This window comes from Akebia trifoliata, chromosome 11, assembly GCF_017979445.1.
Source record: "Akebia trifoliata isolate Shusen 1 chromosome 11, ASM1797944v1, whole genome shotgun sequence".
Classification (NCBI taxonomy): domain Eukaryota; kingdom Viridiplantae; phylum Streptophyta; class Magnoliopsida; order Ranunculales; family Lardizabalaceae; genus Akebia; species Akebia trifoliata.
Genome location: NC_141385.1, coordinates 46,530,442 through 46,547,132, shown reverse-complemented (window position 1 = coordinate 46,547,132; position 16,691 = coordinate 46,530,442). Strand labels below are relative to the sequence as shown.

General features: G+C 35.6%; 2 protein-coding genes and 1 non-coding gene across 4 annotated transcripts; 1 reads left to right on the top strand and 2 right to left on the bottom strand.

Moving 5' to 3' along the window:
- Positions 1-859: 859 nt before the first annotated feature.
- LOC147392146 (F-box/FBD/LRR-repeat protein At1g13570-like) lies at positions 860-3,238 on the top strand. 2 transcript variants are annotated; one of them, XM_086457317.1, is made up of 4 exons: positions 860-1,891; positions 1,979-2,149; positions 2,536-2,589; positions 2,659-3,238. In XM_086457317.1, exons 1-4 carry the CDS (start codon positions 992-994, stop codon positions 3,067-3,069), a joined length of 1,536 nt encoding a protein of 511 aa, XP_086313443.1. In that variant the 5' UTR covers positions 860-991; the 3' UTR covers positions 3,070-3,238. The 2 variants fall into 2 exon arrangements, with proteins under 2 accessions (XP_086313443.1, XP_086313444.1); XM_086457318.1 differs by lacking the exon at positions 2,536-2,589 and having other exon boundaries at positions 862-1,891; positions 2,659-3,234.
- A 3,461-nt stretch (positions 3,239-6,699) lies between these two features.
- TRNAD-GUC (transfer RNA aspartic acid (anticodon GUC)) lies at positions 6,700-6,771 on the bottom strand. The gene has a single exon. It is a non-coding gene; the product is annotated as a tRNA-Asp (tRNA).
- A 2,953-nt stretch (positions 6,772-9,724) lies between these two features.
- Positions 9,725-14,234, bottom strand: LOC147392144 (putative galacturonosyltransferase 10). Its single transcript, XM_086458578.1, is given in 3 exon segments — positions 9,725-10,716; positions 10,719-11,388; positions 13,521-14,234. Coding segments are annotated over 3 exon segments (1,596 nt in total). The 5' UTR covers positions 13,671-14,234; the 3' UTR covers positions 9,725-9,940.
- Between the last annotated feature and the right edge of the window lie 2,457 nt (positions 14,235-16,691).

The window sequence follows — 16,691 nt, the reverse complement described above, 5'->3', positions numbered from 1 at the left end:
GGGCAGCCCGCTTAAAAAATTTGAAGGAACCCTCTCCATTGGATTACATGTGGAATTTTCAAGGAGGTATTTTAAATTTTGTGAAAATATAAAGGCATGAAATAAATTCAAAACATCATGTGTCTTGTAACCATTAGGGTTCCTTCAAATTTTAAAGCGGGCTGCCCACTTAAAGTCGGACTCGGTTAGGTTTTTACACTTGTAAGAAATGGCTGAAGTTTAATTTGTATGGATGGTCACTTGAGATAAAATTTCCCCAAAGTTTGTGAGTAGGCTTTTTTATAACTTCTTGCTTGGTGGTTTGCACAAGAGGGGTTCAAGAGATTTGAACCTAAGACCTTAGGAACAATCTCCACAAGTTCTTACCGCTTAGCTAAGTGGTCCTTCTTAAAGTCAGGCTGGCCTACTTGCTTTTAAAATCAAAATTATTGTGATAATGGAAAAACTCAATCCAAGTAGTATTAAATAAATTAGAATAAAACCATTGGCTTCCTTTGAAAGGAAGAGAGGAGAAATAAACTATTTATCTGTTTGATAAAGTCAGTTTAATGTTAAAAAATAAAAGCGAATTGTATGACCAAAATGGTTTTAAAACTCGTCCGAGACCGAGACGTATCGCCCAAGTTAACTCGGTATTGGAGCTGGACAAGACCAACTCACAAGTCACTTTTTTGACCGAGATTTAATATCTCACATTCAATTTTTTGATTTTTTGAACGAGAGGTCTCAAATGTATGGGAAAACTCGTCCGAGACGACTTGGTATCGGGTATGGATGAGACGAGACGCGAAACCAAGTTTTAAAACCATGATGACCAAACCTTCCACCAATTAGCCTTCAATAATTGGCTACCTTTGGAAGGATTGAAAAAACACCTAAAGACAACTTTTTCTGTTTGACAAAATGGTCATTGCAATCTTGAAAGATGATGAACTATAAAAGTAGAATTGGATGAACACATCTTTCATAACATTAGAGAATATTGAGAATCATGAAAGACAGAATCAGTGAGTTACCTGATTCCCTTCTCCATAACATCCTCTCTTTACTTCCAATGAAACTGGCAACAAGAGCAAGTATTCTATCAAAGAGATGGAGAAACCTCTGCAACTATCTTTGGATCCATGCAACAATTCTTGACTTCGGCGAGGAGTTTGCAAAGGCTCAAACACAAGAACAGTTTGTCACTAGTGTCAACCGATATCTTCAAATCAATAACTGTGATAGGATCGATGAGCTACGACTCTTTTTCTACCCGGGCAATGGCAATCAGTATCGAAGTGATATTGAGAAATGGATCGAATTCGCAATATTAAAGAGAATTAAGAAGCTTAATCTTAACTTGTGTCAAGGGAAGATAAACCATATTGAAGGCGAACCCCTCGAAGTCAATAAAGAATTTAAACTACCTACTTTTGTTTTTGGTTGTGATTCTCTAACTCATTTAAATTTGAATCATTGTGATTTCAGTCCTCCCTCAAAATTCACTGGTTTTAATTCCCTTGAAATACTTGAACTCAGAGATGTCAGCATTGCAGATAACTCGCTTGAGAGCTTGTTATCTAGCTGCCCATTTCTTAGTAAATTGTCTCTTAGGGAATGTTCCAATCTGGAATCAATCAATGTTAAAGGTCCGAATTTACGACTCAGTAGCTTGATAGTGGGGAATTGTGATGCTTATGGAATCGAGATTTTCGCTCCAAATCTCAAATCCTTCCATTACTATGGTGATGTTTTGTATGAATATTTGTTTGAAAATATCTCTAGTTTGGAGGATTTCTTCATTAGTGCAGATGGCTATGAACATACAGAACCCGAACATGATTTTGTACAAATTCTCTCCGGTGTCTCTCACATCAAGATTCTTACTGTGTGCACTGCACCTCTACTGGTATATTAATTTGTTTACAGTTTCTCTTCTTTTTTTTTTTTCGTTGAGAATCAATCGATTACTTATTCAATCTTTTCTTGTCTTTAGTATTTCTCGATCGCTGAGATATACCTGCCCGAGGATTTGCCAGTTACGTTACCCAACCTGCAAGAATTGCAGCTTCTGATGGGAAACCATTTTAAAGAAGAGTACCTTGGTTACATCTATGTGTTCTTTAAACATTTTATCTGTCCTTCATTGGAGAAACTCTTCATAGAGGTATGTCTCCTCCAAAGTATATCGCAATGTTTTTAAAGGCATTAGGCCTTGAGGTTGTTGGTTTATGATCGTTATATTAGAGTGTATCTTGGGCGGGCGGCTCTCAAGGGGAACAAAGTATTGGATTCCAACTTTTTTTTTGGCATCCGTACTGCTGGGGGCATTTTCATCTTTAGAAAATGTGTGTTTACCCACAGACACCATATATATTCCAAGTTCAGAAACCTTGAGATAGATTGTAGATTTGCAATTTTCGTAAATAAGAACTTATCATCACTGCCCATGGATGTGGGCAATCTTGCCAAGCCACGTAAATCTCTTGTGTTCCCCTTTTGTTTTTTTCCTCTGTTTGAATCTTTGTAATTTATCAATCTTGATCAATCCAGGGAAGTTTTTCCGCTACGGAGGATTGTTTCAGGATGTGGTTTATGCCTCAAATAGTATGTTCATCTTGGACTTAAAACACAACATTTTAATTTCATCACACTGACTTTGCCATGACCTTGCAGTTCTCAAGTCCTAGCTACTATCCTCCATGGACACAGGACGATGCACAACCAGCAGCGGCAGAACCATCTGGTTATGTTTTTCATAATCTCCTGATGGTAAAGATAAATCATTTTCGAGGGAGTGAGACAGAGATGAGATTGGTGAAATTTATTCTAGACAGGGCTGTTGTACTGGCATCTTTGGTTTTAGTTTCTCCTCATAATTCTCAATTGGAGAAAGGCATTGGCGATGATGTAAACGTCTCTGGTAGTACATCTCAGGTCAAATCCAGTGAAACACCATCGAAGGTTCTCCGCGATCAACTGCAGAGCATGCCGAAGGCATCAAAGGATGCTCAGATAGTATTATGTGAACATTGGGAAGTTGATGCTAACTTATTCCCCACACATACTGAATATTATTGGGAGTAAGATTTCTAGGAATCAGAAATAATTCATCTATTATGCCATGGTTTCTTGTTCTTCTGTGTTTTCAAAGTGTGGTTTGTAATATGTTAATGTGTTGGATCCATAATGAATGTCATGGGATCAGCTAAAGTATTTGTTGTTGAGTAGAATTTATCCATTTTCAATTACAAATTCTATCTCAAAAACTTAAAACAAGATAATCTCTACCACTCTGCTTTCTGTCTTTTTATATCATTAGCATGAAAGAATTAGAACGCGTTTTTAAAAAAAAATATATTAGAGAATGATTAAGCCAGAAGGAGATACAATAATGGTTTGAAAAATCATCAGAGACCAAGATGATTCGCCCGCCCAAGTCATCTAAGTATTGTTCAAGAGCAGAGCTGACTAGTCTCAGGTGTTTATCTTTTCTTCCTTCCAAAGGAAGCCAATTGAAGGCTAATTGAAGGTTTGTTCATCCAATTGTCCTTGATATTTAAACCTAAAAATGACTTTGTCAAACAGATTAATAGTCTTTAGGTGTTTTTTTTTTATCTTCCTTTCAAAGGAAACCAATGGAAGGCTAATAGTTCTACTCTAATTAATGTAATACTACTTGGACTGAGTCTTTCTTTCCATGAAAATGATTGCTCATAGTAAATTTGATTTTAAAAGCAAGTAGGCCACCCTTGATTTTTTTTTTCCAACTCCTTACAAACTTTGTGGAAATTTTAACTCAAGTGATCATCCATACAAATTAAATTTCATCCATAGCTTAGAAGTGGTGTACAAACCTAACCAATACACCAAAAGCATCTAAGTGTTAAAGGTACAAAAAGAAAATAAATAAGAAAAGGTAATAAATAAAAGGAAAATATGGCAAAAATTTGTTTGATAGTTGTAAAAAGAGAGCTTCTATTGACATGCCAAAGACAAGAGCATCAGTTTATCATTAGTTTTTTACTTATGACACATCAATTTATATCACCACGAACATTTATTTTGAAACAAACATGCTGCAATAATCACAGTTATAATTTTATAATATTTAATTATTTATAACCATCCTTTAAATGCATAAACAAATTTATAATCATAATTATAATATTTTCTAGGGATTCACTCTCAAAACTGATCTCAAGAAAATTTGTACTGATAGGTAGACAAAATTTCTTTTTCTATCTCAAAATAAGAGTGTGTTAGAGACCCTTCAAAGGGCTCTGGCTCTCCAAAATGGCCGTTGGGAGGGGATGTAGTGTGTGATGTAGAGTGCGTTGGAGTTGTTCTAAGCCTCACTGTGATAACTAGATAATTTTAAGGATTGCAATGTAAGTGATACTGAAAAAACAAAGAACAGCCATATCACACATCCTCATAAGACACATGCTTATGTCACAAGATGTGCACCTTAATGGGATAGCCTATGAGAAAAATGACTTTCCCTTAAGGTGCTGTACGAGAGCCTCATCGTGATACAATCCTCAAGGCCTAAGCCTCAAATGCCTTTGAAAACATTGTGATATAGTTCAGAGGAGACAAACCTCTATGAAGAGTTTCTCCAAGGAAGGACGGCTAAAATGTTTAAAGAACACATAGATGTAACCAAGGCAATCTTCATTTAAATGGTTTCCCATCAGAAGCTGCAATTCTTGCAGGTTGGGTAACGTAACTGGCAAATCCTCAGGCAAGTATGTCTCAGCGGTCGAGAATACTATAGACACGAACAGATTTAAGTGTTGCATTCATGAATAAGTTATCGATTGATTCTCAATTAAAAAAGAAAAAAAGAGAGACTGTAAACAAATTAATATACCGGTAGAGGTGCACTGCACATAGTCAAAATCTTGATGTCAGAGACACTGGACAAAATGAGTACGAAATCGTGTTCGGGTTCTGTATGTTCATAGTCATCTGTAATAATGAAGACATCCTCTAAACTAGATAGACATTTTCAAAGGAATATCCATACAAAACATTACCATAGTAATGGAAATATTTGAGATTTGTGCGAAAATCTCGATTCCAAAAGCATCACGATTCCCCACCATCAAGCTACTCAGTCGTAGGTACGGACCTTTAACATTGATTGATTCCAGATTGGAGCATTCCCTTAGAAACAATCCACTACGAAATGGGCAGCTAGATAACAAGCTCTCAAGCGAGTTATCTGTAATGCTGACGTCTATGAGTTCGAGTATTTCAAGGGTACCAAAACCAGTGAATTTCGAGGGAGGACTGAAATCATAATGAGTCAAATTTAAATGGGTTAGAGAATCACAACCAAAAACAAAAAACAGGCAGTTTAAATTCTTTTATGACTTTGGGTTCACCTTGAATATGGTTTATCTTCCCTTGACAGAAGTTAAGATCAAGCTTCTTAACTCTCCTTAGTATTGCGATTTCGATGCATTTCTCAGTCTCACTTTGATACTGATCGCCGGGGTAGAAAAAAAGAGTCATAGCTCCTCGATCTTATCACTTTTGTTGATTTGTAGATATTGGTTGACAGTAGTAACAAACTGTTCTTGTGTTTGAGCCTTTGCGAACTCCTCGCCAAAGTCTAAAGTGGTGGCATGGAGAAGAGCATCAGGTAACTCACTGATTCTGTGTTCCATGGAATCCTATTCTCCAATTCTTTAGCTAATGAACAAACCTTGTTGGGAATGAACCATTCATCCAATTCTCCTTTTTTATTGTTGAATATTTGATGCGGTAGATACCCGAGAATGAACAAAAAGAAAGTTTGACCGAGGCTTGTGTTGAACACAATGTCTTTAAGACAATTTTGTTCCCGCAACTTGGTGCACACGGATCAATGAACAATTGTCTCCCAGGATACAACGATCACACGTGTAGAGGCGCGCACCCACGTGAAGCCAAATTGACGGGATTTGCACCCCCCCTGCGCGCGCATCGTGTGCCCGCATAAAGGATATTTTGGACCAATGGATTAAATCCTTCTTGAGCCCATGGGCCCCTTGTGCGCGTGCGTGGGCTTATCCAAGTCTCTCTCTCATATACACTTAAGTGATATAAGAAGTTCTATATAAGAACTAGACAATTTTCTTATTCCTATCCGATGTGGGACTAAAGAGTTTCTCTTATAAACTCAATAATCTTATAAACCACATACAACAAACCATGGCTAATAGGGGTTCTTTGGAGCTGATTTGTCATTCACCCATAATGAATTTTTGACAACTTAAAACATGAAACTATTCTCTTCAATGAGATGAATAAGTTTTCAAGTGGTCCAACTACAAAAAAGTAATGGGACCCACTTGAATCGTAGCTCAAATATCCCTACTTGATCACAAAAATTTGCATAGAAATGCAGATTTTTCCAACAAGTTCATCATCTTCTAACATAACAATTGCCAATCTTAAATGTTTTTTTATTTTATTTTATTTTATTTTTTTAATTTAGTTTTTTGCCAAGTCCAAATGAACTTTGGAGAAATTCTAATTCAGATGATCATCCATAAAAATTTCATCCAGAACTTAGAAAATACTTTTAAGTCAAGTTTTTTGTAGATAGGTGTATGTGGGTGTTCTATCCAATCCGCAGATTTCAAATAAATTAATTAAATATCATGCTTATAATATATAAATACAATGGCAAAATATGTAAAAAAAAAAAAAAAAAAGTTTTATCGCCGTTGCCGGGGATCGAACCCGGGTCACCCGCGTGACAGGCGGGAATACTCACCACTATACTACAACGACATTGTTATTTGTATATGCGCGTATCTAATTATAAAAATTATTATAAAACAGAGAAAAACTGGAAAATTCAAATTCGAACGCACTGCTCATTCTAAAATTAGTAAAATTCTATTTCTAGGGTTATCAATTGAGCCCATTGACATTCTAATTCAACTCGATCGACAGAATAAGGGTTAGAACTCTCATACTGAGCTTGCGAAGTTAGGGCCGAACTCAATAACTTTTATCCCGTCAAAACTTACAGAAATATTCATAATATATTTAATTAGACGAATATTTTTTAAATAAAAATATATGGTATAATTACAATCTATCTTGCACCTATAACAATTATAGTTAATAGGGTCCCGTTGGGCAATCCTAAGTTTTACCACACACTTTAACAAACGCGTTTTGTCCTACATGGGTTAGAAGTTTCGGATGGGCTGATTTTTGGTGAGGATGATCTCTATGGTGTAGATCAGATCATCCTCACCAAAATCAGCTCATTCCCAAAACTTCTAACCTCATCAAAAATGGTTTACAAAAAATGGACGGTTCACGATTTTTCAAACTTGTAAACATGGGGCTAAACATTTCGGAATGGGCTGATTTTTGGGGAGGATGATCTTCTAATCATAGAGATCATCCTCACCAAAAATCAGCCCATTCCAAAACTTCTAACCCATGTAGGACAAAAAACGTTTGTTAAAGTGTGTGGTAAAACTTAGGGTGCTGAACATTTCCCTAGTTAATAAGTCATTAATTCCAAGTTAGAGAATAATCTTCAAACACAATAAAAAAAAATATTTTAAAATGTTTTTGATTTAAAATATATTTAATTATAGTAATTTTATTTGACTTGAACCTAACCCAAGTCAAGCATGGTTATGACTTGGTCAACTTAAGCCTAATAGGAGTATGAGACTGGTCTAGGTAGAGCTGCCTCTTTGTGGCTGAGAGTTATGGCTCAACCAAATCCGTTCCAAATCCACCTGTTGACAGTCTTTATTAGTGTTTGTTACGAAACGTCACATTTTGAGAAATTTGAGAAGATGTCCATTGAATCAAAGCTGGGAGCCTAAAGTTTAGGTGCGCTTATGAAACTAAATGACAAAATTGAAAGAGAAAAAAAAAATCGTGATTTTCTGACGCCCCTGATGTGGCATGGGATAGAATCATAGTTTTTTCCCTCGGGATACACAACTGTACATCCCCATAAATATGTGCAATTGTGTGGTCCAAGGAAAATAATCTATGGTTCTAACACATGCCACGTTCGGAGGCATGTGTCAGAGTGCGGCATCAGAAAATCATTATTCAAAAAAAAAAATAAAAAAAAAATCAAAAGACAACGTAAGACCAGCTATTTTATCAAGTTCAACGTTGGGCAATCAAGATGCACCATGTTAATAAATTGAGCACAGTAAAATTGAGAACGTTGACATGATCTAGTGAAAAAACTAAGATAAAATTAAAAATGAATACATATGAAAAAATATAACATTTCTGATATATGACAAACTAAGCGAAAGTCTACTGAAATGGTTTAACATGTTCAAAAAGACTCTTTACAACCCCCAATTTGAATAAACATTCAAGTTAATGATCTTAAAAAAGTGGGACAAAGAATAAAAAAAATGTAGATACAGATGGTGAAAACAAATATGAACTCATTTTCATTACCGTGAGACTTGGTCATAATATGGTGGAATGGAGGAACAAGATTCATTTAACTGATTCCAAATCTTTGAGATAAGGATTTGTAAGTGTTGTAATGCTACTAAAAAGGCAAGACGTGCATGGACTTTGCACAGGTTAAATCTTCAGAAAGTATAAAACAGATGAACACAAAAACAAACAAAAAAAAACTGAAGAACCCTCCAATGTTGGGAATTCATAAGTGCTGATCAATTGACTTATTCTCTAATGTAGCATAATTTTCTAACCATCCAAAAGATCACAATTCATCAGAGTTCAACTTGATCTTATAAGATATCAAGTGGGACACATTTCCCCTGATAAACCTCTGTTTACCTGTAATCCTGTTGGTTCCAAGGAATGAACAACTGAAAGCTGGTCAAAGTGCTGCTGATATATGGTGCAGAATTGCAACTTGTGAAGCATAATAATTTTTCATGCAAGTCATTACGGAAAAAAATAATTCAACACCAATCATATATGATCATTGGAGAGCTAGATCTGTTTCACTACCTTTCTCGGAAGCGGCACAAATCTTTGTTCTCCTGGTGTGTACATCTCACATCCACATTTAAGGGCCTTTCAAAGAGATCTTCTAGGCCAAGCCTAGAACAGAGGGATTGTAAATTTGTAACACTTCAATTGATAGACTTCTCCAGACCATCTGCATTGCAAAGTACAGAAGCAGAGAAATATTTACAATTTAACTGCTATTACACGAAGTAGTGTGCAAAGAGATGCCCACCGCTCCAAATCCTGAGTTTTAAATTCTGTCTTCCTTTCTAGACCATTTACACCAGAATATAGCTGCAATAAATCAAGAGAGCTAAGCCTAAAATTTGTAGCCGCTACTCTAGCAGTGCCTAGTTAAGGGTGAATGGTGAATCTCTGTGTATGTTTGATGGACACAAATAAGGAGGATCAGAATTCTGTATTTAAAAATAACAAAATAATGTAATCTAAAATGGTTCAACATTTAGAAATTTATTCCCAACTTAATATATTAAAGCATATCATCATCATCGTCATCATCAAAGCTTTATCCCATAAATTTGGGGTCAGCTGAAAAAAAGTAATTCCTCCATTCAATTATGTTTAGAGTCACATCTTATGCTAATGTAATATGTTCATATCCATACTCACTACTTCAATCCATGTTTTCTTTTTGGTCTTCCGAACGCTTTTTTAAAAACATCAACTTGTAAATTTCTTCTATTTTCATCTCCACCTAAATGAAAACTGAATAAAGGTCAGAAAGAAGAGAAAAATAATGTTCAAAGAAACCAAGGGACATGATTTATGATAAGAATGATATAAATGAGTCTATTCTACAACTAGAAAGAAGAGCATTTAATAAGTACCATCTCCCCACCATTGACACATCATTTGATGATTTTAGAAATATTAGGAGCACTCCATCCCCAAGAACAAAATTGTGTAATTGTTACGAGGCAACTTTTCCATGGAAAGACCAACTCCCAACTGAAAATCAATGGACATTGCACTGCTGCAACAGAGGATGAGAATACTCAACATACTTATCCCACAACGGCTTGTACTTCTCCATCCCAATCTTCAACCATGGTTTTGAGTTTCCATTGAAATGCAACACAGCTCCCTTCTCGATCAAATGAGGATCAACATTCGTGTAGCCCAATCCCAACACATGCCACCTAGGATCCAATGGTTGAGTCAATCCATAGAAAGTCAACAACCCAGGTGGCAAAGTACCAAGCTTCCACAATGTTCTATCAACGTTTTTTTCCTGCCAGTAGTGGTAGATGCCAGTCACATTCCTTTTCCGCCACTCAACCAAATCGAAAATATTCATCCCAAATGCCCACCCACACGCATCAGGGTCAAAATGTGCATGTATTAGGGGATGTGAGTAGTTCAAGTATTTGTGGTATCTGTGGAATGTCTCCATACATGTCTCAACAGCTCCATTCACATTGCCATTCAGATCAATGGAGAATAGTTGGGCCAAGTCCTTCTGAACCACAACATCATCATCAAGAAATACCACTTTCTTCAATTTAGGGAAAACTTCTGGAATGTAGAATCTGAGGTGGTTCAGCATAGACAGGTATTTTGGATTCCGGAACTTGATTGGAGTCCGACCATTATCATTGTTACCGGAGAAGTAATAGTGCTGAGTGTCGGAGTCTTGGAGTTGCTTAAGGACAGGAACATAAGAAGCATTGAGCCACGTGAAGTCTTCGAATTTCTGAACCTCAACCGTTACTCCTCGAAAATTGTTCATGAGAACCATGCCTTCATTGGAGCATAGTTGACTTCATCAGTTACCAAGTGGAAGACAACCCGGTTTGGATGGTTTGAGCTCGAAGCGGTCGAATTGACCACAACAGAAGTTGCAAGGATGTTGTCAGAGAACACACAGAAATGATAGAGAGAGTTGTCTTTCAGTTTCTCTGCAATCTGCTTGCCTTCAGTGAGTTTTCTCTGTAAATCCAAGTTCTTGAACCACTCAATAGTTAGTCTGACACCAAGGCAGTATAGGCTTTTTGGGACTTCTTCAGCAGCAATTTGACCGTACTTTGAGCTCTTCTCACTCACGGAATTCGCCTGTTCTTCAAGAGATTGGATCTTGGCTCTCAGCTTCATGATTGTGGTGGCGCTGTCGTAATGGAGTTGTTGGGATTGATAGAGCAAAAGAGCCATATCACGGATAGCAGATTCTGATTCTCTGACAGTCAATGGAGTTTGCCTAATAGCAGCATTTGAGAGAAGGATCTGTGAGCTGCGGATCTGGGCACTTAGTTCCCACGCAAATTGGAGGTTGTTGCTTTCTTTTGCAATCACGACAAATGATTTTGCCATAGAAATTTGATCACCCAATTGTCTTGTAATCGAGTGTGGACTCAACATTTCTTCAGTAATGTTGAGACCTGATATTCTGCTGTGATGGTAAGCTCTCTGCAGAATATTAAGAAGAATTTGAATTGTGCAAGTTATATGTAAATGGACTAGTACCCAGGAAAAGTAAAAACAAAAAAGCGTAAAACCTCAACAACACAGAAAGTAAAAGAATAAACAGAAGTAGGAGTTTCTATAAAATGCTATCAAGAAAGCAGCTGCTATAAAACATGAATATTGCATTCATTAGGTTGCTTTAGCCTCACAATAAAATCACAGACCACACCCCACATTATAGTATGCCATTGCTTTTAAGAATAGCTTTAATTTACACATTAAATCTAAGCATGTTTCCACCTGATACATACTTTCATCTGGTTTTTACACATGTGAAAGTTTTCTTTAATTAAGTGATTATCATGTAAGTCCCTCTAATGAATTCCCACCTCAAGTTGGGCCTCATTAATAAGTGGGTTGAATTGGTTCAACTAATCAACCTCAATGGTAGATTTATAGTCATCTTCCTCTTTTGCTAGTTGAGGTGGCTGTCACTCTAATGTTGGAAGTAGTATATAGGCCTTATATAAGCTGTAAGTAACAAATGCAAAATAAAAATGTAAAATAAATCCCTATCCCATTCTTTCATAGGAGGGCCCCAGTCAAGAAAACAAGATCCTGGTAAAGAAATTCTTATGGTAACTACTTCAACCTGAGATTACAAAGATAGCTATAACTTAAACATCCTCAAAGGCATTAGTTGATTTGAGCCAACCAGGTGTTACAAGGTTGATTTACAGAGCATTTTCCTTGGGTTTATAGATTATTTTCTTCTGTTTTGCTGGTTAAGGTGGTCATCTCTCCAACATCAGGAGTTGTATATAGGCCTCCTCCATCTTTATTATATATAAGATGTCAATTAACAAATAAAGAAAGAAATAAAATAGATCTCCTTCCCATTCTTTCAAAAGTGGGTCCCAGTCAAGATGACAAGATTCTGATAAAGAAATCCTTGTGAAAGCTAATTAAACCTGGGTTTAGAAACATGATGAAAGGTATATGAGTACAACTGTAGAAAGGACATATACATAGATCATGCATCATGATCATCATCCAATTACTGGGGTTTGGCAAAATGAATCCTATTTAGCCATTTAAACATTATCTTTGGGCCATCCTACCTTTTGCCATTGTTTGGGGATTTTGGAAGGAGAGGAACAGAAGAATCTATTAGGGAAAGGAGAAGGAGACAAGAGAGGTGTTTCTGGAGATTCTATGTCTTCTTTTCTTTTGGTGCAAATTGAAAAAAGACTTCAAAGGTATGTTTCTTCGACGGTTTTGTGTTTAGATGGGGTGAGATTTGCTTTTTGTAGTCAGTTGTGTTTGGGTTATGCCTTTATTTTCTCCTTTGTTCTTTTTTGTGTTCTATCTTGTATTCTTTTAGGATCTTTCATCCTCCTCTTTTGGTTCGTTTTTAATAAAATTTATACCAGTAAAAAAAAAATCGTCATCCAAGGCAATTCCTTCAAAAAAATTCTTACTACCTACACCCATATACAGATAAGTGCTTTAAACAACTGCTATGTCAGTCTCAAAAGCTTAATTTTATCAGAAGTAGAGAATGTGACTCCAATGAGGAATATGTTCTTTTTGCTTCTTTCTTTTGTTTTTTGTTTTTTGTTTAATATATATAAAAAAAAATGTTCCCAACACAATCCAATTCATTTGACCATTGCAAGAAGTTGTTCTAAAAGGTCCATAAATATACCGATAAAAAATAAAAGATCCACAAACATGCAATCTTCATAACATGTTTCCTAACAAATCAACTATAGGCGTTCATCTAGTGACATCATTATTAATCTAATCCCATGACTTAGCAATTGCAATCTTCTTGTCTCCGAATAAATACCCATTTTGAACATTCAACAAATAAAGCTTATATTTTCCAACATGCAACATCAAGCAAGCTTAGTTTCAATATCAAACCCAACAACAACCGTATCCCAACGAGTTGGAGTAGTGTTTTTTTTTTTTTTTCATCATAATTTATTAAACTACAATGCCAAATCATTCTAAATCGAAAACCAAAACACATTTATTTCACAATAAACTAAAATACGGACTTGTAGAAACACCGATAGAATTAAAACTAGGAAAGAAAAAAAACAGAATTTTGATAAAACAGATATTACCTGAGACATTGCTGGTCTGGAAATCGGCTTCTTTTCTCGGCTGAAAAGCACAATAAACAGCAAAATCACCAAGCCACATAACGTCAGCCAGAATACATTGGAAAATCTCCTCCTCACGGGCCGTCGAAAATCTACAGCTCTCCGCCTCATTATTCCTTCTAATAAAGTTACACCTAAACAAATCTAGAGCGGAAATCCTTCCAAATACATCTCGCTGAAGTTCAAAAATCAGAATCCGTAATCTAGAAAGAAAACGAAGTCACGAACAGAGCAACAACAAGTCAAGTCAACAATAGAAACAGTGAAAATAAACAGGAGACGTAAAGAACTGAAAGAGATCGAAATTTGTTCAAAAAATAGAAACTAAATTGAACGAATCTATGAAGAAAGTTTCAAATCAGGAAGAGATATTGTTATAAACTGAGAAATTTGGAACTCCGGTAAGAATTAAGAGGCGAAGGAGATCTGAGAAATTAGCTGAGGATCTGCAAGAGATGAGCTTTCGCCTCGAATTTCTTCAATGAAGAATTAGGGTTTCTTCAATCCCTCTTTCTCTCTCTCTCTCTCTCTCTCGAATAGAAATTACTTGGAAGTATCTACCATTTCTTTCTCAGTTGAGCTTCTGTTGTGTCGTCTCATACTTCCATCATTAAACAAATGATTTTCTTTTTCTCTTTTTCTTCGTTATCGTTTTCTCGTTCTTCAACGTTTAGGAGTTGACTCGGCATGTCATGTCTAATTAGAGATTACTAATTTAGATTTTAGATATCGCCCTCAACGTTTCGAGGAATATTTGAGATACCCCTGTGTTTTAAAACCGATGACAGACACCCTTGACCAAAGTCTAATAGACAATTACTTAAATGCCCTCATCTTCAAAATTGATAGAAGTTTAAGACGAGGAAGACAAACTCATAAAGAAAAAAAAAGGCTTGGCTTGTGTAGCCACTCGTCCTAGTCATCTTAATACTCTAATACAAATCATTTATCTATTTACAATTATTTATATAATAAAATACAATTATAGGACCCAGGGACAAAAATCTCTTTGGTGCTAAAGTAAACGAGCATGACCATCTTATCAAATTACAATTTTGTGGGATCCATTTTATTGTTTTTATTCTTCATCCCTATAATTTTATTATATTTCATTTTTAATCCTTTTAATCTATTTTAGTATTTTTTATCTTTTGTCCTCTCAACCTAAATTTTTTGTTTTGTTCTACTTTTACCCCCTTAAGCTCAAATATAACTTTTAACTTTGTCGTCTTTACTTTTATTTTTCTTTTCAAGAATACCATTCTAATTATTATCTTTTTACTACTATTCTATCCAACAATACTCTTCTAACTTTCTACCTTTCCTCTTTTACCTTCTTAACCCCAAAGATGATGCCCAGAATACCCTTCCAACTTTATACCTTTCGTCTTCAATCTTCTTAACTCCAGAGAAGAAGTCCTTGCCGATGGGAAAGGGAAACTCTTGTACTTATATATATATAGATGATCGATAATTTTAAAATATTATAGGAGTTGTATCAGATCTTAGACTAGTTAATGTAAATGATGTTACACATGAATAACCCTCTCATTCATAACGACTCGCAATGATATCGAGAAGACTCAGGAGTCTTAGACCATTTTTAAAACCATGCTCGTAATAGAGTATGCACAATAGTGGGGATTTTTATTGAAAGTTTTTGACACAAACAAAATATTGAATAGTTGGGAATGTAATCATAGAAATATTAATATGCATAATAATTGGGAATAATGTGTATAATTCTCAAATAATATGCATAATAATGTGAAAAAATCCCAAACCATAGCCAAGCTATTGAATTGTTCTGCCGTATTATAAATTTTCCCCGTAAATTCGTGTGGCACACAAATTATTTCTTGGCTATTCAAAGTGTATTGTAAATAACATCGGAACTTGTAATTGAGGGCCAAGAAGTCTGTCTACTTGCAACTGCAAATCCTTCAAAGCCAAAGCTGACTAAATCACACACCACTTATTGATGAAGCACATTTCTCTACCATTGAAGGTCTTTGACATGAAAATCTTAGAAGTTAAACGGATATACAGCTACTGACCACAGACAGAGATTGATACAAAGCTACTTATAAATTTAACATTTACAAAACTTTCCTCCAATACAACAATAAACTTCAAACAAGAGGTCTTAGCAATTGCTGGGTAAGTTGGAAATAAAGCCTGCCAAGATTTCCAATTTTATTTCCAAAAACCATACTCCATAAGGACAAAAACCACAGATTGTACCCACTGAATAATTCCATCCCACGAAATCAAAGTTTCAGTCTTTAAGAGAAATAATTTTGTGACACTCAAAGAGACTCCAGGTAACAATTGACATTCTTAAGTGTAAAAATAATAATCAAGAAACTTGAATTCCTTCTGACATCCATCTAGATTATGGTTCTCAACAGATTTGAGGTCATAAATGCAATTGGAAGATAATTATAGGGTCCAATCTCCTCTCTTGTTTGCATGGTTGAACTCCGTCCACTAACTATATATGGTTCATTAGTTGGTACTAAGAAGAGTTTCGATGCACGTAGAGCTCTGTAGTAAGTTTATATTGCACAGCTACAAGAAACTAGGCTAGGCCATTTGGTCAGCTTCAAATACCTTTAGATTATAAAACCATGTCAACATATTCGGGGATCTGAAGAAGGCTTTTCACAAGAAAAGACGATAAGGAATATGCAAGTTAAATGTTCTAATATACCGAGAGAGACCCAAATGAACATGTATAAGATAGTAAAAACAGATATGAACACTCGTACATCTCAAGGGGATCTACAAATTCGAATAAATCGAAGGAAGTCTAATTGATGTTAGGGGAAGGTTATGTCAAGTTAGCTGTCATAAAAACTGTCCCCTAACACAAGTTGGTTTGTGCACATTAAGTTAAGCAGAATTGATTGAAAAATATATTGGTTGGCATCATTACACAAGTAAAGGGACAGAGATGTAATTTAAAATACTCTTCAGGTATAAATCATTGAGTCTGGTAAAAAAATTCATAAGAAACTAAGCTCGAGTAAACTATTGCAAGTCAACGATTAAATGCTCAAAACAAATTAATAGAAGTGGTAAACTTTGCTGGACTAATAGTCCCAAAAAGCCTCATCAACCAATTTTTAG